The sequence below is a fragment of the Suillus paluster genome (assembly GCF_016628075.1).
Source record: "Suillus paluster strain FC165 chromosome Unknown EDB91scaffold_56, whole genome shotgun sequence".
NCBI lineage: Eukaryota > Fungi > Basidiomycota > Agaricomycetes > Boletales > Suillaceae > Suillus > Suillus paluster.
This window is the reverse complement of record NW_024537616.1, coordinates 244,578-267,536: the sequence shown is the minus strand read 5'-3', so window position 1 is coordinate 267,536 and position 22,959 is coordinate 244,578. Positions and strand designations below refer to the sequence as shown.

General features: G+C 46.6%; 8 protein-coding genes across 8 annotated transcripts; 4 read left to right on the top strand and 4 right to left on the bottom strand.

Moving 5' to 3' along the window:
• Positions 1 to 26: 26 nt before the first annotated feature.
• Positions 27 to 221, bottom strand: EDB91DRAFT_1057893 (uncharacterized protein; the record flags this gene model as incomplete). The annotated part of the gene is made up of 1 exon (XM_041314118.1): positions 27 to 221. A coding segment is annotated over one exon (195 nt), but the record flags the coding sequence as incomplete, so codon positions are not given.
• A 3,076-nt stretch (positions 222 to 3,297) lies between these two features.
• EDB91DRAFT_1238702 (uncharacterized protein) lies at positions 3,298 to 5,459 on the top strand (the record flags this gene model as incomplete). The annotated part of the gene is made up of 8 exons (XM_041321759.1): positions 3,298 to 3,405; positions 3,468 to 3,623; positions 3,673 to 4,128; positions 4,188 to 4,457; positions 4,527 to 4,554; positions 4,604 to 4,823; positions 4,875 to 5,212; positions 5,266 to 5,459. 8 exons carry the CDS (start codon positions 3,298 to 3,300, stop codon positions 5,457 to 5,459), a joined length of 1,770 nt encoding a protein of 589 aa, XP_041174115.1.
• Positions 5,460 to 8,357: 2,898 nt separating this feature from the next.
• Positions 8,358 to 9,261, top strand: EDB91DRAFT_1040140 (uncharacterized protein; the record flags this gene model as incomplete). Its single annotated transcript, XM_041312867.1, has 3 exons — positions 8,358 to 8,469; positions 8,522 to 8,909; positions 9,195 to 9,261. Coding segments are annotated over 3 exons (567 nt in total), but the record flags the coding sequence as incomplete, so codon positions are not given.
• A 1,491-nt stretch (positions 9,262 to 10,752) lies between these two features.
• On the bottom strand, positions 10,753 to 13,264 carry EDB91DRAFT_1057851 (uncharacterized protein; the record flags this gene model as incomplete). Its single annotated transcript, XM_041314112.1, has 4 exons — positions 10,753 to 11,115; positions 11,572 to 12,149; positions 12,180 to 12,473; positions 12,850 to 13,264. Coding segments are annotated over 4 exons (1,650 nt in total), but the record flags the coding sequence as incomplete, so codon positions are not given.
• Positions 13,265 to 15,355: 2,091 nt separating this feature from the next.
• EDB91DRAFT_1238701 (aryl-alcohol dehydrogenase) lies at positions 15,356 to 17,150 on the top strand (the record flags this gene model as incomplete). Its single annotated transcript, XM_041321758.1, has 13 exons — positions 15,356 to 15,383; positions 15,435 to 15,558; positions 15,611 to 15,647; positions 15,722 to 15,864; positions 15,892 to 15,967; positions 16,022 to 16,106; positions 16,145 to 16,182; positions 16,229 to 16,304; positions 16,425 to 16,525; positions 16,576 to 16,674; positions 16,833 to 16,899; positions 16,957 to 17,013; positions 17,065 to 17,150. 13 exons carry the CDS (start codon positions 15,356 to 15,358, stop codon positions 17,148 to 17,150), a joined length of 1,017 nt encoding a protein of 338 aa, XP_041174112.1.
• A 2,087-nt stretch (positions 17,151 to 19,237) lies between these two features.
• Positions 19,238 to 20,446, bottom strand: EDB91DRAFT_662430 (uncharacterized protein). The gene is made up of 2 exons (XM_041328022.1): positions 20,174 to 20,446; positions 19,238 to 20,113 (listed from the first exon to the last, which is right to left on the bottom strand). Exons 1-2 carry the CDS (start codon positions 20,380 to 20,382, stop codon positions 19,327 to 19,329), a joined length of 996 nt encoding a protein of 331 aa, XP_041174111.1. The 5' UTR covers positions 20,383 to 20,446; the 3' UTR covers positions 19,238 to 19,326.
• A 47-nt stretch (positions 20,447 to 20,493) lies between these two features.
• Positions 20,494 to 21,500, top strand: EDB91DRAFT_1151064 (acyl-CoA N-acyltransferase). Its single transcript, XM_041319416.1, has 4 exons — positions 20,494 to 20,740; positions 20,792 to 21,161; positions 21,216 to 21,259; positions 21,312 to 21,500. The coding sequence occupies exons 1-4, from the start codon at positions 20,642 to 20,644 to the stop codon at positions 21,351 to 21,353; spliced, it is 555 nt and encodes a 184-aa protein (XP_041174110.1). The 5' UTR covers positions 20,494 to 20,641; the 3' UTR covers positions 21,354 to 21,500.
• Positions 21,501 to 21,516: 16 nt separating this feature from the next.
• Positions 21,517 to 22,702, bottom strand: EDB91DRAFT_1151061 (60S ribosomal protein L24). The gene is given in 6 exon segments (XM_041319415.1): positions 21,517 to 21,891; positions 21,940 to 22,233; positions 22,290 to 22,367; positions 22,431 to 22,433; positions 22,638 to 22,643; positions 22,654 to 22,702. The coding sequence occupies 4 exon segments, from the start codon at positions 22,431 to 22,433 to the stop codon at positions 21,817 to 21,819; spliced, it is 450 nt and encodes a 149-aa protein (XP_041174109.1). The 5' UTR covers positions 22,638 to 22,643; positions 22,654 to 22,702; the 3' UTR covers positions 21,517 to 21,816.
• Between the last annotated feature and the right edge of the window lie 257 nt (positions 22,703 to 22,959).

The following is a 22,959-nucleotide window of genomic DNA, read 5'->3' as shown; positions in this document are numbered from 1 at the left end:
CTATATCACTGCATGCAATGCTAATGTCAGTCATACCCAGAGTTCAGGATCCACCCCTCTGCATCCTCAGGTGTGATAGACATCGAGGCTTGATGTATCAACCATGGTTGAGCTTCAGGAAGTATAGCTTGTGCTTCATGTCGATGAAGCCAAGCCTTCATAGAATGAAAGGCCTGCTCAATTGGATTGAAGTCAGGCGAATACAGCAGAAGATACACAAGATGAGCACCTGCATTATCCTTAGTAGAGGACAAAGTGAGAACAACTTCAATGCTCACCACACTCTACTTCAACAATCTGTCAAATTTCGTCATCATGATGAATTGATGCATTATCAAGGACAACAACACTTCAGGGCCCAGGATAAGGTGTTAGCTTTGGTGCCTGCAAGATATCACTTAGGACTCGAAGTAGTAACCAACGAGTTGTTCTGTCGTACCACCTGCTCACTTAGAAACATTAGAAACTGTTCCTTGTTGACAGAACCTTCGAAGATATTGAGTGCAATGATACCATCAATGGAAAGGGCAGGGAGGACAGAAAAGTGTTGACCATGGACAAAGGTTGCCCTTCATACACATGCAGTGCCAAGTTGTGACCAGCCTTCACCTCGCTGATTGGTTCGATTGTCTACTCCCGACTCATCAAGCCAAACAAAATACTCCTTTGGAATATCTCCATGTGCTGCTTGCCACATTGCACGCAGTGCCTCGTTCCGTTCCATAGCCATTTTTGAGACTTTTTTGTGTGTAATAGCCATATGATGAAGGGTGTGAGAAAGTGTTGCAATTGACACCTCCACATTGCAAGTAACAAGAAGTTTCTCTTGAAGCTCGTCAAGGTAGACTGAAGGGTTGGCATCGAGAATGGAAGTGATGTACGTGAGGTCTCCTTGATCGAGTGTTCGTGGACACCAGCTGCTCATATGAAATGGGTTGCTAGCTTGGCCAAAGTCGTGATAAAGACAGAGGATGTTATAGACGGTTCATTCAGTACATCCGACAATTTCAGCAATATCTGCTGCAGTTCTATGCTGTTTGTAGCGCAAGACCACAACACGCATTCTGATCTCTTGAGACAGAGCCATTGGCATGGAGGTGTGACACGTCACATCAACATGTAGGTATATCCAACTATCTACAGGTATTTTCTGCCCTACAAATATACACAAATATGTGTTGTGCGGTTTCGCAACTGAAAGTTAATATGCAAATGACTGTAACTCACCTTTACTCTACCGGTCCACAGGCAACTTCACACTATGTCATGAATGCTCTCCAGCGCTTCTTCATCCAAGCAACCAAAAACCGCCCTCAACCTCTTCCAAAAACCAAACTGCACACTTCCAGCAACTCCTTGCACCTCGGTTTCCGTGTGTCTTGCCTTGTTGGGCCTTCCTCGTGTGTAGTAGATCCCAGTCTCTACTATCTGTTGCTGATCGTCTCCAAACCAGACCAAATGCTGTCAACCACATCAGCATCCATCCACATATACGAAGTGCAGGGTCGCATACCATATCCACAAGGCTCATTGATCAGAGTAATAGTAAGTTGTGCTTGGCTAGTAGATGATATCACGCTGAAAATATGAGGTACAGGATGCACAATTATTCGTTGGGCGCACTTTTCTCACACTTTTGGTTGTCATAAACAGTGAGGAGATGGTCACACCTCCTGTGGCATTGTCATTAGACTTAGTAGTTGTAGGATAGGCACTTGTTAGTTGTAAAAATTCCATCACTTAATTCGCTTGTACACAGTTACTTTGGCTTGCCTCCTTTTTACCACTTATTTTGCTTTTCGGCGCTTGTGGGTGCTTGTACAAAAATTTGACAAGTGCATAAGCACAAATAAGCAGTGGCACTTTGACAATTTTCAGGACAAGTAGCAAAAAAGGATGTTAAGGAATGTGCGAATTTACTGATATTGTAGTCTTGCAGAATGGCGGACACATTGGCGAAGAACAGGCCACCTGGATGGCACCATTAATATTACTAATTAGTAATAACATCGGGTATCCCATTTCGTTACTACTTAGTAAGGGCTACCTATCTATCCCCCTACCAGCAAGAAAATCAGTACTTCAGCAGTACCTTGGGTGAATTTGAGCTCGCTGTGTGCTACTATTTCGGGCACCTATTATAATAAGCTTTGTCACCATAAATAGATATGAGCGGATAACTCCGGATGTTGTGGTCATCGCTTCCCCACATCACACGGTACCTCCCACGGTTGTCAGAAGCTCGCACTCGTCGTTGTCGACAGTGAGCTCGTCTTTTCTCTCATTCTGGGTCCATTTCCCCCCCTTTTTTCATAGGACTTTGTTTTTTACATCTAGATGGTGTCCCAAAGCCCTCTAGGCATGGCTTTCCCACACAGTCTTGGTTCAATCAACATCAATAATGTTCCCACGGATAGCCTACCTCTACACCTCCCTACACAATGACCAAGCGCAAACGCACCTTCGCAAGGTCAATGTTCGGCTCTGTTCAGGAGACGGTCATCAGAGACATAGGTACTTCTCAGACACTAAGAGCCAACCTCAGCAAGATCCATTCAGATAGGTTGGCGCTTGAAAGGCAACACTTGGAGAGTCAACAAGGTATGTAGTCTGCGCTGTCTTTCTTTCTTGAACTTCACGGAAAGGCAGGTATCTCTGCTGCTACACGACAGCTTCTTGCAGAGGCTGCTATTCACGCAAACAATTACTCGAATGATGTCAGCAGTTCTTTTCCAGACTTCGGTGCCTTGGACTCAAACATCGAACCAGTCGAAAGCGATGCCTCTGTTAATGAGGGTGCAGACGAGGACTCTGAGATCTATACACCTGTTACTGGTGATGAACGGCATGCAGTTAGTGCAGCGCGAAAACATGTCTTTGCATGGTGAGTTTTCTAATGTTCTTATCTTCAGTGAAACCAAAGCTTTGTAGTATTCAAGGTAGGCATCGACAACGATGTGCCCCACGGACCCGCCTTCTACGTAACTGACAGATGCATGCTGCCTGGTGCAATCAAATGCCAGACCTTGTTAAAGCATTCTTGCAGTGGAAACAAGATCCAGAACATGCTTGCATATGCCCTGACCCCATCGAAGAGAACGATGAATGCGAGACGACGATGGTTTTTCAGATCTCCACCATCGATATTACAAGTAGATCTTTTTTTCTTTCTTTGGGATATTCTCATGCATCTTTGTAGACCATGTACATGTGCGGTCTGTCAATCAATGTGATGATGAACTCGCCAATGTGTCCCTGATAAGGGCGGGTTACCTTGGCGGCTCCCCTGTTCAACCTATGCTGGCCGTCTCTATGGAGTGCCTTGAACTCTATCACCAAATTCACAGAAGAAAACCCTTGTTCAGTGTACAGGCAATGGTCAAGGTGTTATGTGCACTCCACAATGTGAGTCTCGAGTGCCGAACCAAAACTTTGATCCATCCTTACTGACCCTACTATCCCATTAGCGTACTTATTATCAGTCGCTACGGGACCAGTTTGCTGTGGCCTTTGATGCATATCTCGAAATCTTAAGACAGGTGAAAAGTCTTGTTGATCGAGCACTGGGACAAGACACACCACATTGGCGCATGTTGCATGCTTGCCCAGCATGTGACTATAAGGTCAGGCACTCAACATAATTGCCAAGCATACTTACAAAACTGGTGACAGCAACTTGATGAGCTGCCTCTTTACCCTGCGCGACTTGATGCCTTTGATGGCAATAACTCGCTGAAACGTGTTGATGGCTCTGGCCATGCTGACGAGTGCTGCTTCACCTCTTCGTATCACATTAGTACTGACGAGGTAGAACAATTCAAAGATGATGTTCGCTTACGCCCTGGCGCTCGCCCAGCCACTGTGCATGTGGAGCCCGAAACTTCGGTTGTGCAAGAGACTCCCGCTTCACTCGAACCTTCTGCTTCACTCGAACTTTCCACTCCACTCAAACCTTCACCTGCCATTCGGGTTTCAAATGATTCGTTGTGTACAGACAACTGGAAGGCTGCGAATACAATAACTGAAAATACCACCAATGTGTTTGAACAAACAGGTGTCTTCGTTAGCGCATGCCGTCATGGGATTATTCAAACTCTTGTTGAAATGAGGCGAAGTGGTGAACTGTACGTGCAGTTCTTTTTCAAGTTAATTGTTTAATGTACAATATGTATTTATTAAGCGCAAAGTATGCTCTTGCAACAGCGAACAAGTTGATTGATGTCTATGGGCCCAATGGTGTGACTGGTTACGACATTGGTTGCTCATTCTCAAAGACAGCCATGGCCAGCTCAATCGCTGACAAAGTGAAGACCCTAAATCATCGTTTCGTTGTCAACTCTTTTCACAGACATGCCCACAATCGTCGCTGTCAACTACAGTACCATACTCTCTATCAAGAAGGTCTTGGGATCGAGGATCTGGAGACTTGTGAGCATGTTTTTTCAGGTTCTAATGCTGTGGCGCCACTCATACGCCACGCATCATATTTTCATTGGTTGCAATTCATCGACCTGCAATTTGATTAGTGGGATCAAGACCGCTATCAGGAACTTAGTAAGTTTCATGGCTTCTTGCCAACCTATTTTAATATCTCTATATTTAGGTCAATTCCTCTACAACAACTACAAGCAGGCGCTTGACATTATCAATGATGTAACTCCCGCTGTTGAGGAATTGAAAGCGCAGCTCGATCTTACAGACGCTGACTTCCATCGTTGGAACATTGAAGAACTTGAATATCTCGAGAGCCTTGCCAGTGAGGTGGAATATGATCCTCAGAAGACAGCATATGTTGAAGCACTCCAGTCTCTGATGATGGCTGAGTACGTGATTCATCTCTCAATATGCTAGCTTCATTTGTGAAGTGTTTCTAGGGCTGAATATGGTGGTATCACTTCGGTTCAATTTCTCTCGTATGTACCAGCCGATTTCACACAACACTCCGGGCTACGCAAAGGACCCCAAGCAGCCACCAGAGCATGGGAAGTTGAACGTCGAGCCGCGCACAACAAACTCCTTCTTGAAATGAACACCGTGCTTGATTTAGAGAGGAGGATCGGCATTACACAACGCTGGACTCCGGCTGACCTTGAGTATCAAGAAGCACTCAAATACTTGCATAATCAGCAGTTTATTCGTGCCGTTCAGCATCTAGAAGGTCTTGTAGTGCAGAGATTGTTCGAACTTGCCAAAGCAAACTTAGCTGGTACAGGTACATACTTTGTGTTGATGCTTGTGTTCAAACTTCGCTTACACGCTGTCTAGGATATAAAATGCAGCAACAAATCTCGAATGCAATCACTCAATGTTCCACCGCAATCCGGAATGCTTTTGAGCGCTACAATCAACTGGCACCTTTGCAAACACCTCCCCAGGAAGTGTTGAAGTTCAGTGAGGTTGCATCTTACGCATGGTTGGGGAGTTTGAGTTGCTCAAACACTCACGGCAGGAAGTATTGACGAAACCTTGGGTCTCCAAAGCAAACAGGGAGGTTGCAGGGAAGTACTTCAAGATCATTCGCGCTCGTGAAGAGATTAACTGCCTTAACATTGAAATTGCCTGCCTTCAGAAATGGGTCGATGACGAAGATGCTCACCTCTTCACAACTGCGACGTCACTCAGCATGAGTAATCCTGCTCTTGCTAGTGATATCCGCAGACTGCATGACAAACGCCAACGAGTGAACAATGTTCACCCCATGCGCCTTCAAGCAATATATGCACTGCCGGGTTTTAGTGGGGTTTGCTGCAGTATTGAGCTAACTGACTCCGCGGTGATTGACGAGCTGCAGAATGCAACCCCCATTGAAGTTGATGAGGATGACATGTTATGTGATGAAGCTGCTCGTTTGGAATCTTGTATTGCATAGTACTATATCAATTATACAGGCTATGTGTTACTGCTGAATGAATGAATGAACTGCATACAATCAAGACAACGATACAACTAGTAGACTTAAAGAATGAATGAGTCAGTGTGCACGAAGTAACATATCAATTATACAGGCTCTGTGTTACTGCTGAATGAATGAACAAGTTGCATGCAATCAAGACAACGAATGATACAACTTGACTTAAGGAATGAACGAGCCGGTGTGCACGAAGTAACGACATTAATAGTAATTCCCATTGTAAACAACAGGTTTGAACTCGTCAAATGGGCTATATCTGTCTATCTATAATAACTTAACAGTTGCAGCCCGAACACCGACCAAATATCCACCAGCTGAAACCACCGGCCTGAGAGACTCAGCAGGCTAGTAGTATTTAACTGATAGCTTCCAGGATTACCCTAAGAATGTATTAACAGGGGCCCAAGCTCAAGTTTCACGATAGCGGGCATGACCATAATATTGTAAGCACCGTCATTTATTCTCAGCCCACCTTACAACTCACTCTTGAATACCTTCAATCTAAACTCAATCTCAATATCAAGGGAAATGTTTGCGAGCCTCCAATGGCTTGATCTAGCCAGCCATGGCAGCCAAAATGTATGTCCTGCCAGCGTGTACTTTAGCAAACTCTGCTGAACCATTTTAAATTTTCAGAAATCTGTTGTTGTAACACTGGAAGCACAATTTATCTTCCAGAAACATGCAGCGCAGTCTGCGCAAGCTAGAATACTACCAGGAAATGGTCTTGATCAGCCTGCAGTCCTCATCACATCAAGCAAGGTTGCTGCATTGCAAACAGTACAACAACAATTGAATAGCACAGATATCGCTCAAACTGTGGACTTGCTGGAGGAAATTTTTGCCTCTGGGATCGCAGAGAGGGTTTGTACGTCGGTTTTCAATAGTAGCTGGAAACATATACCTACTGTTTCTTGTACTACCTCTGGTATGTTTCTAATACGCATTGCTTGTTGCGCAGGTTGATTCACCTTTTTTTTCAAGGTTTAAGCCAAGAAAATATATTTCAGCAAGGGAGCTGTGCTTTGCTACCATTTCCGCCGCTTCCTGAATCTCTGGCCACTCGTCAGGGTACTACACCTACTCAGAGTCATATCCAAGAAGTTTTGAGCCGTCCTGACTTTGGGACATGGTGGCTCACGCAGCCGATGAACCAGCAGGCCTCTGTTACAAACTTTCGCTCTCGTGGTATCAATACCGTCTCTCGGGGCATCAACACCAGCTCCAGTTCTCGCTGTGGTATCAACACTATCTCTTGCTCTCAGGGCATCAATGCTGGCTCCAGTTCTTGCGCAAGACCTGTAGCGACTGCTCATCAGCAGCCCACGCTCAACACTCATCATCAGCCTACTCTTCGCCATCAGCCCATTCCTCACCAGAGTCAGCCCACTTCTCGTCATCAGCAGCAAGCGGTACCACAGACACAAAGTGCAAGTGTTGTTTATAACACTCGTACTTCTTTGAACCGTCCAAACAATCTCTCTCCCACTTCTGTAGATGATTTGGACTCTGACTCCATGTATCTTTCAGACTCGTCTGACTCTGACATTTATGGCATCGGAGCAGAGGTTACATCCATTCAGGCTCAGGTCAGTATTGTTATCCACTGTGACTTCTTAATTTTTACTGATGAACGGTTTGACTGTGCAGCCTGGTACTACATCCGAGTCTGTCGTGGAACCAGTGGTGGCCTCTGGACGGCGTCTGCAGCACCATGATGTTGGACACACCACCACTCACTTTGATGATGAACGTGGTGAAGTTAATCGGCCCCGACAAACCTTAATTCCTTCTGCATCCGAATCATCCGGTGCTCAAGATTTTATCTTGCCCCCACCACCATACGAGTCTGTTGTAGACACTTGGCCACCAATTGTTTTCATACAGAATGTTCAGTTTCATGTTTCTAACATTTTCATGTGTTGACATTATTATTCTAGGGAATTGTCGTCAGGGTGGGCGCTATCCGAAATCAATATCACACCATAGACCAAGGAGATAGACAGTAGTTAGTAGGGCGTTATTCGGAACCAAAACCAAAAAAAAATAGACAGTAGTTAAATTTGACAACATCATCAATTGGACCATCACAATATTGTATGACATGTGAAACAAACAAGACTAGTAAACCAACCCTGAATTTTAGAGACCAACCGAAGTTCCTTCATACACAAAGCCAAGTCCTGCCTGCGAGTGACCCCAACCTTCACCAATCTGAAACTTCACTTCACATTATGGTTAAATCAACAACCAAAGCAACGCGTGTCCGCGCGAAGCTGACAACGGTCCAAAAAGCTGCGTGCTGTGAAAAATTCACAAACTTGATGAATGCACTCACGACAGCACAAGATGCCTATCAAGAGGAAGCACGCGCCATTGCACAAGAGCACGGTCAGTAAGTCCATTTAATACACCAAAACCAAAGTATGACTTACTCGTCTACAGAAGCTTGAAGTGGACCCGCAAGCAACTTCACGTAGGCAAGGGCATTTTCAACAAATGCCGCGTGAATCCCTGGAATGCATTTGTGAGACAAGAGCTGAACAAGTACAACGAAGGTACTTGTATTTATGACCTGCAAAAAATAATAATATTGACCTACAGTAAAAGGACGTGGAGTGGGAGATCGTTTAAAATTGCCTGTGTTCATTACAGAAAACCGCACACAATTAATGACAAGTTATTGCCGCTTGACAGTGGCCGACAAGAACCATCTTCAAGATAACGTCGAGACGCTTCGTCAGTCCCGCGTAAAAGTCACTCGTGCTAACCCTAAGGCACTACAGAAAGATGTCAATGCTACATTCAATGCAATGCAGACCGAAGTACTTAATTTTTATTCGGTCCATGAAATACGCACTAAATGGTTGAACAGTGGACTGCTATCCAGGCTCGAACAGGTATTGAGGGGATCTACCTTGTTGTCCGTGGCGATGTCGAGCAGTACCACGAGCCGAAGCTCTTTTATACACCTAAGGTTGCTTCATTCATCAAAGACGTGCTTGGCATGGAGCCGAAGTGCTTCGCACTTAAACTCGAGTCTTGGGTTGTTGGAGATTTCGGTAAGTCCAATTGTATCTGATGAAGCATCAAATGTACTCAACTTTAATGTAGATAATACCGCGACAATCAGTCAACGGCTTTCTTTGACAAAACTCATAAGCTTATGTCACCGGAATATCCAAGACGGTCTCGGTAATTTGTCGTGAATGGTTCATTGTGACTCGCTGACATGTCATGCAGATATTATTCTTGGCATGACAAAGCCTTCACGAAAAAAGAGGGTCACAATGAACTACGATAATTACGAGCAGAAAATCGTAGAAACTTATGCTGTTGCTCTCCAAGGCTATCCACTTGGCAACATGCAAAATCCTGGGAAAATAGGCCACCGCGAAGATCTAATGAAGCTGCTTGATAGCCTCATGAGCACAACTTGTTCGTGGGTGCAACTCACTGAAGATGAGGTGGCGGAGCACAAGAATAAAAACCAGGAGCGTGAGGCTCGTGGCGAGCAAGTCTACAAGCCCCGGAAACGGCGCACAAAGGCTCCGAAAGCACCAAATTGGAACGCAAAGAGCACTGAGTTCGTGGAGGACGAAGAGGACGAAGAGGACGAAGCAGACGAAGGGGATGAAGAGGAGATAGGTGGAGATGCAGGTGATGTTGTGAGTGATGAGGCCAGTGGGGAGCTTGGTGGTCTGGTGACCACTGACTAGTCTATGCTGGTCAGCATATCAAGGGCGGGTTTGGGACACATACCATCGTGTAGCGCATGTAATGACGAGCATGTGGTAGCCATGGGATTATTATTGTTGTTGATTGAACCAAGACTTTGAGGGAAAGCTATGCCTAGAGGGCTTTGGTATGCTATCTAGCGCATGTAAAAAACAAAGTCCTGTGAAAAAAAAGGGGGGAAATGGGCCCAGAATGAGAGAAAAGACGAGCTCACCGTCAATGACGATGAGCGCAAGCTGCTGACAACCGTGGGAGGTACCGTGTGACGTGGGGAAGCGATGACCACGACATCCGGAGTTATCCGCTCGTATCTATTTATGGTGGCAAAGCTTATTATAATAGGTGCCCGAAATAGCAGCACACAGCAAGCTCAAATTCACCCAAGGTACTGCTGAAGTACTGATTTTCTTGCTGGTAGGGGGATAGATAGGTAGCCCTTACTAAGTAGTAACGAAATGGGATACCCGATGTTATTACTAATTAGTAATATTAATGGTGCCACCCAGGTGGAACAGGCATCAATATTCAAGCTCCGATACCTAATGCCGGCCGACTCCATCGTTGAAAACACTTAGCTGATTTTTTACCGAACGCTTTAGTGAGTTTAGAACTTTACTTTGAGTCCCACTATTAAATGTGGGAAACATAGGTGGCGCCATGCATGCTCAAAAAAATTGATGTTTTCACGGACTTATGCAAAGGGCTGTAATTTTGACAGGCTAGGGAAAATTCGTTTAAGTTTACGTGGGAGGGTTTTCCTGATGTTCGCTGCTTGCTCTTCAGATAAGTGATAACGGAATGGAGGTCCAGGCTGATAAAGAGCATCTAATCTATGGAGGGCTCTTGAATGCGTCAAATCATTGTGCACTCATGATCATCGCCTCGCAGCCAGGGAGAACAATGATCTATGCCGGTCCGTCTAGGGAAATTCTGCGGCGACTCTCGTGGTCAGCATCCCCACTAGTACTTGCACCCTGTGTCCCATGATAGGAAAGCTCGAGACTTGACTCTGTGAAATTGCGAAGCCGTGTTGTGCTTACAATAAACTGATATGTCTCAGTAAGCGATCGTGAACACTGTAGAAGATCATTTGCATACCTGATTCAGGCAGTCCCAGTACCTTCTTCATCTTCAAGCAACTTGAAATTCATGTCAGGCAGAAACTGAGACACAATGAAGTCCAAGGAATTCCTCCTGTGCTTTACAAACCATGCAAGAACACCAACAATGACCATCTGCTCGATCCGTTTTGAGATGGTCATGCATCCAGTGTCCTCTCCCAGCGACAGCTCGGATCCCATGAGCTTTATGAACTCCTTCATAGTCAAAAAAAGCAAGTCTGAATGAGCCTTTGGCATTTTGACGACGAGCCGCGCATTGCGCAGTTGCAAAGAGTACGGTTCTGGCGGAGACCTCATCACTGTGTCAAGACATTGGATTATGCAAGCCATTAACCTGTAGTAGCTCTGACTGATGGAGTTGGTGGTTGGCCCAGCCATCCCGCATATTCGTTGTAGCGCACATGCTATGTGATAATCGGAAGAGAATCCTGGTGGTGAGGCCTTGCACATGAACTCTGTGAAGTTCGTGAATACATCTGCTAGGGTGCCTTTCTTGAATAGTCTTGGCAAGATCTCGGGGGCCTCCGGGCTGCTACACGAGAGTGTATGCCACACTCCAGGGCTCCTTGACGCACGTGCAAGAAAGCTCACTATGGCGACTTCATTTTGGAGCTCTTCCAAAATCCCCTCACCTCCAAACATCTCCGCGCCCAGTGTGCTCATGTACGGTATCATGAATTGGAAGAGTTGAGAAGACGACTCGGTGGGAATCGAGGATATTAGAGGAGCGAAATTGACGCCCTCAGCGAAAGAGATCTCATCCTCCGAATCTCCCTTGCAAGCATTGAAAGCCTTGTCGACTTCTCGGCTGATTTCGTCTGCAAATGAGTTGGGCTTTGCTTTCTCCATGATTTTCAGCACTAGATGTGCCCTATTGTATACAGAGTGGAACTGCCTGCATCCCGTGCTTATCTGCATGAGAAGCACATAGAGCACTACATCAACAAGTGAAAGTGCATCGGAATCCTTGTTGGGGACAGCAACTGGTGAGTGAAATAGTGGGTGAAGGGCTGACACATCTGCCCTCATACTGGTGGTCAGACGCGCAATGAGCGGAACGACCAAGTCACTCTCTGGGAAGTTACTTGGTAAACTCCGGAATGCACGGGCAGTGCAAAGCATACTCTCCCTTGACAGGAAAGTCAAAGAGTCTGTTTGCTTCATGTTGGTTAATACAACGGAATTCAGCTCCAATGTTTGAGGTCGGGACAGCTTTGTGATTTTGAATACAAACCCGTTGTTTCCTCCTTCATCAGACAACCTGTAGCATTCAAGTGACCTGGCAGATTGGAAATCTGCGTGGCTTATTATGCCATCTTTCCCACTGGCGTAAGTTGGTGGTGCTGGATTCGTATTAAGCAAGGAATTCTTGAGTGAACCTGCCGGTATGTATCATCTCATTTCTGGACGCAGCAACCCACAGCGCAGGACGATAGCAATGCGAGGGCTGACCACGAATATGCGGTGCAGACCAGGGTAGCCACCTGCCAAACCTTCCCACAAACTGAAAGAATTATGCATAAGGATGAACTCTTCCCCTTCTGCGGCTTCCCAGATACTAAAGAAGTAACTGTTCGCCTGACCGTGATAAGCGACAGCTTGATAGTGTTCGAGATCAGGTGGGATATGCAATTCAGCGATCATTTTTACAAGACCGACTTCACCATACTTCTCTATGAGTTCTGCAGCATCTCGCACGATGTCTGTGTTACGGTTATCCTTTTTCCCCTAAACCTTGTCACAATGTCACATACTGTCACACCTTTCACACTGTCACATTTCACATCTTCACATATCACACTTCTATTACATGTACTTCTAGAACATTCAATCATATGATTCTCTTTTCCTTTTTCTCATTGGCTCATTACTATTGAAGCTCCGCTTCTATTATTCATTCGCCTCTTCAATACTCTTATATATACCTCTTACTTACCTCCTGTACTCTTTAACTTGACCTACGCAGACCAGGGCCTGCAATCTACTCTTTTACTTGCACGACTCTAACACTAGGGTGTTAGCTAGAACTTTTGACTACTTTTGATTACTGCTAAGACGTCTGACGACGCTGAGCATAACAGTCTGAATGAGACGTATCGAGGTAATATCTGAGGACATGTAGCCACATCTCGACAGCGGATTGGAGGCCCTTTGCCTTCATGAAAGACTCAATCCACTGACGGGCCCCTACGTTGTCCAGGTGATCTGCTTGGAAGTATTGGCTGGAGCATGATACATTGCGATAATGCATGATAAATAGGAATTTCCGCAAGAGCTCTAAAGATCTGTGCTTCAGAGTGAAAGTACCCTGAGGAAGTGCTCTATGCAAGTCCTCGATGATGGAGGCTGCCTGATGTTCGAGGTCAGCCAGTTTTGTCTCTAGTTCGTTGACATCTTCAGTGTTGCGGACATCCTGGTATAAATTCGATATGCCATAAACCTTTCCAATAGGACGAATGTCAAGGCTGCCTGTAGCAATGTCATAGTAGTGGACGTATTCAGGGTCAACACCAGTGAGTTGAAACTCTTTTTGTCGTTCTGCTTTGGACCTGCCACAGAGAATATGATTACTGTCCGTCTACATGAAGAGTGCTCCAAAAACGCACTTCACAGGTCCAACTTGGAATCTTCATAATATGAACCGTGGAATAAAATGTTGATATTGATGCGTAGGCGCCTGCGGAGAGGCATTTATCTTCTGAGCTTCTCCTGTGAGCTCGGCTTTCGCTTGCTGTTTGGGGGTTCGAGTATTCCCATGACGTCTTGGCATTCTGTAGTGTTGGAACGTATGGGACGTATGGACGAGAGGGGCTGAGCGCTGAGCTGTGGCTTGCCTTGCCTTGCGGCTAGGGCAGTGTAATGCCAGGAAAGGCACCATGAGGTGATCTGCACCTGTCCATCTATGGAAGTCCCGGAGATCACGGTAATGAGACCGCCCGTCAAGCAAAAACAAACACCTTCATCCAACCTTCATCCGCATGACTCAGACAAAATATGTACCCCCTGTGCAATCCTTGTGAAAGGACCGTGACAGAAGTCTTGTAAGTAGCATGTTCTTCCCAGAAATGAAATTCAACCTGCCCGAACACACATTCCTTTGAAAGCCCCGTCTATTGAGTATCTATCTAACTTGAACCATTCAGCCTGAGAGAAAATGCGTCGTGAGTAATGCATGAATGCATGATGCCTGGTAGTACAGTGTATCGTCAACTTGATGCTCGCTGTTGGACTGATGTCACATGAATGTCAATCAAGACTCATTGAGTCATGAAGAAAACACCAACAAGCCTCAATCGTGCACATGCTGCACGTTCAAGTGGACATTGTCGACTTGAGGTGTTGCGACTGCTCAGAGAATGTGAGGTGTTAGTACGCGAGGAAAGAGCTTGAATGAGTTGTGTGCCATCATCTACGTAAGTTACTTACTTACAGTAACCACGACGTGGGTGCCTACTATGGTCAGGCTTTTGATGCATCAAAGTCGTGAACTGTAAGGATTACCAATCGTCTATCGCCGGAAACGGCCGAATCAACACTTACCGCTACCACAACCATCCTCACCGGTGCTGTCAACCTGCAAGCCCCGTCTCAACTCTACCGCCAATTCCTCGCCACTACTCGACCCTCTTTTCATCACCGTCGCCCTAATCGCAACCCAACCGTCCAGAATCTATCAACAAACCCTTAGCGACTCGTTATTTTGTCAAATACCATACCCAACCATGCCGCCACTTACCCAAACTCTCGTACTTTCCTTCTCGCCAGTTTACTCTACCCTGTCAAGCGCGACGCCACTCCCTTCAGCGTCCGTCGTCACCTAATCGATCCGTTATAGCCGTAGCCGAGGACCCTTAGCACTCGAGGTATAAAAGTAGCACATGTACACTCACTACACCAGGCAATAATAACCAGTATCAACTTTCCCTTTCGCACTCGTCATCTAACAGTCTCATTATATCTATCATTGAACATCTCGAAAACTCGTCACACTCCTTATCGCATAACTATTAGTAACGCTAATCTAACTCTGCAGTGCACCCCCAACTACTCGCGGTCTCCACGTCCCTTCGAACTCGCTAGAACCGTTTAGGTTCTTACAGAACTCCTACGAATAGGAATGCATTTGAAACTTGGAGCTCCATACTGGCGAGCTGAGAGATGTGAGGAATGAGGTTCACTGACTGGTTACTTTGATATGTAGTAGGAGCTACTAGGTGGTGCGCATTTGGGGTAGTGACCGTCATACTTGCGAAGAGCAAGCCGCAATGAAGGTGAGTGGTGACAGCGGGTGCAACTTATCATCTACTACTTACAATAGATTGTATCTAAGGCTATTTTTAAACAGGGTCGTTCCGTCTGGGGCACCATCCCATCTAAAAATGACGATCGACCCTAATACTTATAATATGCACTGGCAGGGCCACATATCAGATGAGCATACTCAGCTGACGAAGAATGCCCCGAGATCTCAGATCTGATGTACAGAAGTACATGAGAACATCGAGATGGCACGCCGTTCTCCTTGAATGTTTGAGCTCATTCACCTTTCACTGTTCGTCGACAATTCGAAGAAACTTTTGCTATCATGTCCACACCAAAGAAAGTGCCGTACGGTGAGTATGGCTACGTTTTATAGGATGCTACTCATTCCAACCATGGCTCAGTCAGGCTGGGTAATTCTGGCTTAAAGGTGTCCAGAATCATACTTGGCATCATGCAATACGGCAACAAGGGATGGCAAGATTGGGTTCTCGGAGAGGATGAAGCAGTCGAACACATCAAAACAGCGTAAGTTCAGTCTCAATAAAATATCCATAAATCCTCTGATCACTGGGAGCAGTTATGAAGCAGGAATTCAGACATTTGATACCGCTGATGTGAGTTACCCAATATCACGATTCAGTGTCAATTCTTGCTAAATCAAGGATATTGCGTATTATATATTTCTTAGACGTATTCCAATGGTTACTCAGAAGTAATTCTTGGACGAGCCATCAAGAGATTGAAGTTACCTCGCGACGAAATTGTTGTCATGACCAAGGTACGTGTCGTCAGTGGTCTCGAGTTCTCTCATCAGCTCTCCCTCAAACAGGTGTACCATGTGGTCGGACGTGAATATAGTGCCAACCGGTTCTTTCCCGGACGTGATGACCCAGATCAAAATGGTTTTGTGAACCAGCATGGCCTCAGCCGCAAGGCATGTTTTCATTCAAGATTTTGAGGTCTCTTGACGTTTTCAAATTACGAACAGCACATCTTCGCAAGCGTGAAACAGAGCTTGGAGCGGCTTCAGCTGGATTATATTGACCTTCTACAATGCATGTCCATCCATCAATGTGCTAACCGCTTTCTCATACTGCTTATTCACTTGCAGGTCACAGATTCGACAAGGAAACACCGATTGAAGAGACGGTAGTGCCTATTTTATTCTTGCTTTCCTATGCTAATTGTTGAGAAGATGCAAGCATTGCACGACGTAGTCAAAGCCGGCTATGTCCGCTACATCGGAATGAGCTCGTGCTGGGCATACCAGTGTAGGTATTCATTCTCCTTTGCAGCGTCAGTCTAATGTCAGTTTGCTGCCCAGTCCAAGCGATGCAAAGTTGGTTCTCAATCGAGTGTACATGCCTTCCTCTGACCCTAGATTAATGCAGACTATGCGATCACAAACAAGCTCACCCCTTTCATCTCCGTGCAGAACCACTACAGTCTACTCTATCGCGAGGAGGAACGCGAAATGTTTCCTACTCTCAAGGTTCTTACATAGTACTGAGGATATTAGCGTTATGACTCACAAGAATGAAGATGTTCGGTGTCGGCTCAACCCCATGGTCTCCGCTGGCTCGCGGTGCCCTCACACGCCCCCTTGGACGGCAGACCAATAGAGGTCAATCTGATTCGCAAGTTTTCCGACATCTTATTCGGAGTGATCGTCTGATTCATGCTTTTTCACAGGATGATTGGGAATTATGTCCATGTATCGGCGTACGAAACTACCATTAACCGGTATGCTGATTCCGTCATAAGAAAAGCAGTGAACTGACAGGCTGATCAGTGTCGAGGAAATTTCCAAGAAGAAAGGCGTAACCATGGCCCAAGTAGCAATAGCATGGATCTTGACAAAGGATGGTGGGTGATTTCATTCACATTCACGTGGGTACTCAATCCATATAATTGTTCCTCCAGGAGTGTCGGCTCCAATTGTTGGAACTACAAGTCTTGAAAAACTGAAAGACATCATTGGTCAGTAGCGATCGTCTATATAAAGAATTTCCCATTGACGTCGAACCCAAGCCGGACTCGATGTGAAGCTTACGGCAGAGGAGATCAGATACCTTGAGGAAGAGTACAAACCTACCGCTGTGATTGGTCACTCCTGAGTAGTGTAAGGCCGACTTATAGTTCGATGGGGAATTGGAACGAGAAGACGAGAAATGCGAGACGTGTCGTTTTACGACACGAAAGCGAGAACAACGAGAGAATCTGTAAGGCTGGTGCTGTGAGGATCTTTTCGTGCTTGGAGCGGGGAATCAGAGTCTTGGATTCTGCTATAGGTATGAGTGTACATGGGCGGTTTATATACGTTTTTCGAGTACTTGGCTAGACCTGAATGAGAATACGAAGCATATGGAGAGGTGAAAATACTTCGGTGAAGCAAGGAGATCGTGGAGCGTGAGCACAAAGTGAGATAACGAAAGAAAGTGAAAAGGAGATGTAAAGGAATGTATCCGCGTGACTCGGATGCGAAGAGTGACGCTCTTCGCATCAGTGTGTCACATGGACGAGTTCGAACGCGTGGCGATTCGATCGTCTTCATTTTGAAGCGCGGTCGGGGCATAAAGGATATTGAATCCTTACAGTAGTCGAAGATACAGCTCTGATAATGTTTATTGGTCTTGATCTACTGCTTGCTTCAGAAAAGTGATCAACGGATGATAAAATGGAGATTGCAGCTGCTGAACGACAACGCTGACCTACTGCGTGCATACTGACGAAGAGCCTCTAACGTTTGGAGGGCTCTTGAATGCATAAAATCTAGTCTACTTATACTCACCAAAGGCCACATCGTGCGCGCCTCGCGACCAGGGTAATGTTTTGCTATCACGATGATCTGCACCTGTCCGTCTATGGAAACCCCTAATCCGTCACGGCGATGACTTTGGTAGTCAGTTTCCCCGCTCATACCCTGTGACACATGACAGGAAAGATCGAGACTCGACTTTGATATCTTCTATACATGTACGACTGATGTATCTCAGTAAGTGATTCTTGAACGCTATAAAAATCATTTCGCAGGTGATTCAGGTACTCACAGCAGCAGCTTCTTCATCTTCAAACAGCTTGTAATTCATATTCGGCGAAAACACATCCAGAACAAAGTTCAAGAAATTCCTCCTGTGACGATGGCCATCTCACCTACCCGTTTTTGGAGTCTCCTCTGGATTGCCCTATCCCGGCGAGGGCTCGTACTCCGGGAGCGCTGCCCGCAGGATCTTCTTCATAATTTACATGAGCAGGTGCGAATGCGCCTCTGGCATGCTGTGAACGAGCCGGGCCTTGGGCCTCTCGCGCGGCTGCGAGGAGTACGATTTTGGCGGGGACCATAGCATTGGGTGACCAAGACCTTTCATTATGGGAGCAATTAACTCGTAGTAGCTTTGAATAATGGGGCTGGTGGTCAGCCCAGCCATAACATATATTCATCGTAGAACGTACCCTGTCATAACAGGAAGGGGCTCCTCATGATGAAATTTTCGCAATAGATCTATCCGCTTGGATGCCTATCTTCGACAGTCTTGACAAGATCTTGGGGGTCTCTGTATCGCTACACAAGAGCGTGTGCCACACTCCAGGGCTGCGTGACGCACGTTCGAGAAAGCTCACCACGGCAACTTCATCCCGGAGCTTGTCCAAAATCTCTTCGCCTCTAGACATCACTGCGCCCAGTGTGCTCATGTACGGTATCATCAATTGGAAGAGTCAAGAAGACGACTCATTATGAATCGAGGAGAGCAAGGGGGCAAAACTGGAGCCCTCAGCGAAAGACATCCCGTCCTCCAACCTCCCTGGCAGGCCTTGAAAGACTTATCCACTGCCCGGCTGATTTTGCGTGCGAATGAGGTGGGCTTTGCTTTCTCCATGATTTTCAGCACTAGATGTGCCCTGTCGTATGCAGAAGGGAGCTGGCATCCTGAATATCCGCATGAGAAGCTCATAAAGCAGTGAAAGTGGGTCGGAATCCTGGGATGGGATGGCCGCTGGTGACTGTAATGGTGGGCGAAGGGCTGGCACGGATCTGGCAGTCAAACGCACGATGAGCGGAACGACCAGATCGCTGATCCTGGGCCAACTCCAGAATGAAAGCGCGGTGCGGAGCATTCTCTTCCATGTCAGGAAGGTCAAAGAGCCTTTGGAGTGGCGCTAACTTCGTGATTTTGAACGCGAAACTGCTATCTCTCCCTTCCTCGGAGAACATGTAGTGTCATGCAATGAACTTGAAATTTCCGTGGTCGCTGTGTATGCCTTCTTCAGTGGCGTAACTCCAAGTTTGTGGGGCTAGATTCGCATTGAGCAAACAGCTCTTGAGTGAACCCGGCCTTTTGTATCCTTGTATTTTTGAATACACCAGCACATTGTACAGGGAGATAGCAATGCGAGGGCTGAGCACGAATATGCGGTGCAGATCAGGGCAATTATCTGCCGAACCTTCTGACAGCCAAGTGCATTGCTGAGGATAAATTCTTCCCCTTCCGCAGCTTCCCAAATACTGAGGAAGTAGTCGTCCACGTAAGTTTGATAAGTGATAACTAGGTGATGCATGTCTTCAAGAAAACATTCACCGCACTTCTTTACGAGATTCGCAGCACCTCGCATGATGTCTGAATGAGATGTGTCTAGGTAGTATCTAAGGAAGTATAGCCACATCTCGACAGCGGATTGAATGACATTCATTTGCATGAAGCACTCAATCCATTGACGGGCCTTTGCATTTTCTGGGCGATCCACTTGAAAGGATTGGACTGCGCGCGATTCATGGCGATAATGCATGAGAAACAGGAACTTCTGCAGGAGCTCTAGAGAGCCGCGCTTCAGAGCGAGAGTACCCTTAGGAAGTGCTTTATGCAAGTTCGTGATGAAGGCCGCCTGACTTTCGAGATCCGCTAGTTTTTTCTCCAACTCGTTGATATTGTCGGGGTTGCGGAGATCCTGGTAGATACCCGGTACGCCATAAACCTTTCGGATAGGGCGGATGTCAAGGCTGCCTGTAGCAACGTTATAGTAGTGAACGCATTCAGGTGCAATGCTGGTGAGTAGAAACCCAGTTGGTTGTTCTGCGTTGAACCTGGAAATAAAATTATTCAGTGTTCGTCTACACGAAGAGTACTCGACTCTAAAAACCCACTTTGGAAGTCCGACTTTGAATTTTTGTAATATTAACATGTTGATACTGATACGTAGGCGCACGCAGCTGAGAGCCATCTGTTTTCTGACCTTCTCCTGCGACCTCCGTTTTGTCGTGCTGTTTGGGGGTTTGAGTATTATCGCGCCGTCGTAGCACCCTGTAGTGATGGAAGGTAAAAACGAGGGAGTGACGGCAAGCCTTGGACACATTCTTTCAGTTGAATCGTGCCTGTTGCGGCGGAAGAACGAATAAAAGCACGAACCAGTGCTTGTTTGCGACAAGCTATGATATCGTCGTGGCTATGTTTGGTAAGTCCATATAAAGAATAGACCTTGATGTGCATATGTACAACACCCTTCAACCAACAACCTACACCGTCAGCCCTACTACAGAATTCAGAATCAGTGCTCGCTTAAATATCCTCCTTAACTTACATACTCTGACCAACTTGTCAATAATAATCCTATCATGTCCACGACACACGCAGCGCCCCCACCCCTTGATCTTATGTTCTCTCAAGACCTCATTTCACTAGAGGTTTCAGCACAACTTCCCTCCGACCTTCAGGTAAGTTGTTCATCGGCTCCCTCACATTATTTTTGCATTAAAGAGACATAGATACGCCCACTTGCGTCAACAGACTACAAACGCGGTCACCTCGATGTTCTTTCCGTCCTTTCCGTCGTCAACGACCTCGGTGAGGCAGCATGGATTGACCAGTTCCACGCCATGCGTTCAACCCCGCACACATACTACTCCATCGTCATCCTGGACAAGGCGAGCGACAAGATTGTCGGAGTAGGCACCGTTGTCATTGAGCGCAAGTTCCTTCGTGGTCTTGGCAGCGTCGGTCACATCGAGGATATCGCCGTTGATAAAAGTCAGCAGGGCAAGAAACTTGGTCTACGTATCATCCAGGCTCTCACGCACATCAGTGAGGACAACGGCTGCTACAAGACCATCTTGAACTGCAGCGACGCCAACATTCGTGAGCTACTTCCCTCCATTGACCTTTGCTTATGCTGAATGCTCTTCCACACAGCCTTCTACCAAAAATGTGGCTATGTCAAGAAGGAGAATGAGATGGTAATTCTAGGCACTTTACTTCCTCATGACGTTTGCTAACTGACGTGCGCAGGCCAAGTACGCCTCAGAACGTGCCCATACACCAAAACTTTGATTTCTCCTCTTATTCATTGGACTCTACACCCGTATATACCATCGTCGCCAAGTGTAGTACATATTATAGATTGGAGTGCGGCCTCGGACATTCTGCACACATACCTGTATCATGCAATTTTATTGCCAACACATTTCCTATGGCTAACAGCCAAGTAAGCATCGACATGAGGCTTAAGTAACACGGCGTCCCCAGAACCACAGGTGCATGTTTTAGGTAAATCCCGAACACCAACAAGGGCTATCCTAAACGCAAGGTCTATCGGAAACTATACAATACACTCGTTTCAGACGCTCGACTGACGAAAGGTAACTCAGTCATGTTAGGTTTCTGTTTCTTCTTTTCCGCGAGTGACAGGTGAGATGAACGAAAGCGGAAGCATGCAACATAGATTTTGCGCATGTGAAGTCATGTCGAAAAGGGCGTGCGATACATAGGTCTGTGCCAGCAACGGAAAAACTGCTCATCGTCCACCCTTGCCACCCTTCATCTGCTGCTTCGACACCCTAGGTCCACTTGCAACAGGCGCACGTGCAGGCTACACCGGCGTAAGTTGCACGTACCTCATTAATTATCGAAAACATACCTTGGCCTTTTTCGACTCCTTCTCTTTCTTCTCAGTCTTGGCCTTTGCGATGGCCGTAATTCTCTGCTGGTTGCGGATAGCAGCGGTCTGGTTGCGCTTGGCGGCGATGGTAGCAAGGTCAGCACCAACGATGCCACGTTGGTGTTTCACGGTCCTGCGCGAACGCTTCTTGGCGACTTCCTCAGTGATACCCTTCTTGTGCATGCGACGGTAGACCTGTGTCCAGGCGATCTTACGGGGGTTCTTGCGCTGGAGGAACAGGGAGGCATTCTTGGAGCTGGCGAATCGGAAAACCTAAATTGCAATGGGTGCTCAGGGGGATATATTGAAATTGGGGGAGATGAGCTGACTTTGGAGTCTCCACGGACAAAGAGTTTGCCCTTGGAGGGGTACACGCGGAAACCGGAGAATGCGTCGATTTCGACCTTCTACTCAAACACATCGAACTGTGTCAGATTTCAGTGATGCATAGATATACAGCGAAGACGCACCATCTATAGGAACCAGACGCACGACAAATATAAGTCAGCTAACATCCTTTCCAGAGCTCACATGAATATGCGACAAGCCAGAAACGCCATCCGTTATCAGCTTGGTTCATCCACCGCCCCTACACCCCAGTTTTCGCTCAAATTCGTCCCAGCTTTCGCGAGTGAACAGAACGGATGCATTCCTGGCGTTTGGTGACAATAAATGGCATAGATTCTTGCTTACCTTGACGGATTTGCCGGGGCTTGTTGATTTGGTGGTGCCTTTGAGGACGGGATAGATGCGGTGGGGAGCGGGGATTCAACTTCGGCTTGTGCCGGCATCAAGTTTGGCAATTCCGAAAATCCGATGCACACACGTAGCGGCTTGCCAAGCTCGTCTTCGTAAACTACGCAAAGTCGACGGCGTGGCTTTCCTAAACCGACCTTCGTTAACGGAGAGGGCTCTTTGTGACAGAGGCGCCAACCCGCCCACACTCCAACGCGAAACGTCACGTTTCTGGGGTTTTGTTTTGTTATTATCATGAATGGC

Excerpts from the sequence above, each read along its gene's own strand:
- EDB91DRAFT_662430 (XM_041328022.1), bottom strand. The coding sequence starts at position 20,382 with ATGTGTCCAAGGCTTGCCGTCACTCCCTCGTTTTTACCTTCCATCACT. Across the intron at positions 20,114-20,173 it reads TTCAAAGTCGGACTTCCAAA|GTTCAACGCAGAACAACCAA; the intron begins GTGGGTTTTTAG and ends TTTTATTTCCAG.
- EDB91DRAFT_1151064 (XM_041319416.1), top strand. The coding sequence starts at position 20,642 with ATGTCCACGACACACGCAGCGCCCCCACCCCTTGATCTTATGTTCTCT. Across the intron at positions 21,162-21,215 it reads CTGCAGCGACGCCAACATTC|CCTTCTACCAAAAATGTGGC; the intron begins GTGAGCTACTTC and ends TCTTCCACACAG. Across the intron at positions 21,260-21,311 it reads TCAAGAAGGAGAATGAGATG|GCCAAGTACGCCTCAGAACG; the intron begins GTAATTCTAGGC and ends TGACGTGCGCAG.
- EDB91DRAFT_1151061 (XM_041319415.1), bottom strand. Across the intron at positions 22,234-22,289 it reads TTGTCCGTGGAGACTCCAAA|GTTTTCCGATTCGCCAGCTC; the intron begins GTCAGCTCATCT and ends ATTGCAATTTAG. Across the intron at positions 21,892-21,939 it reads AGGAGTCGAAAAAGGCCAAG|CCTGCACGTGCGCCTGTTGC; the intron begins GTATGTTTTCGA and ends ACGCCGGTGTAG.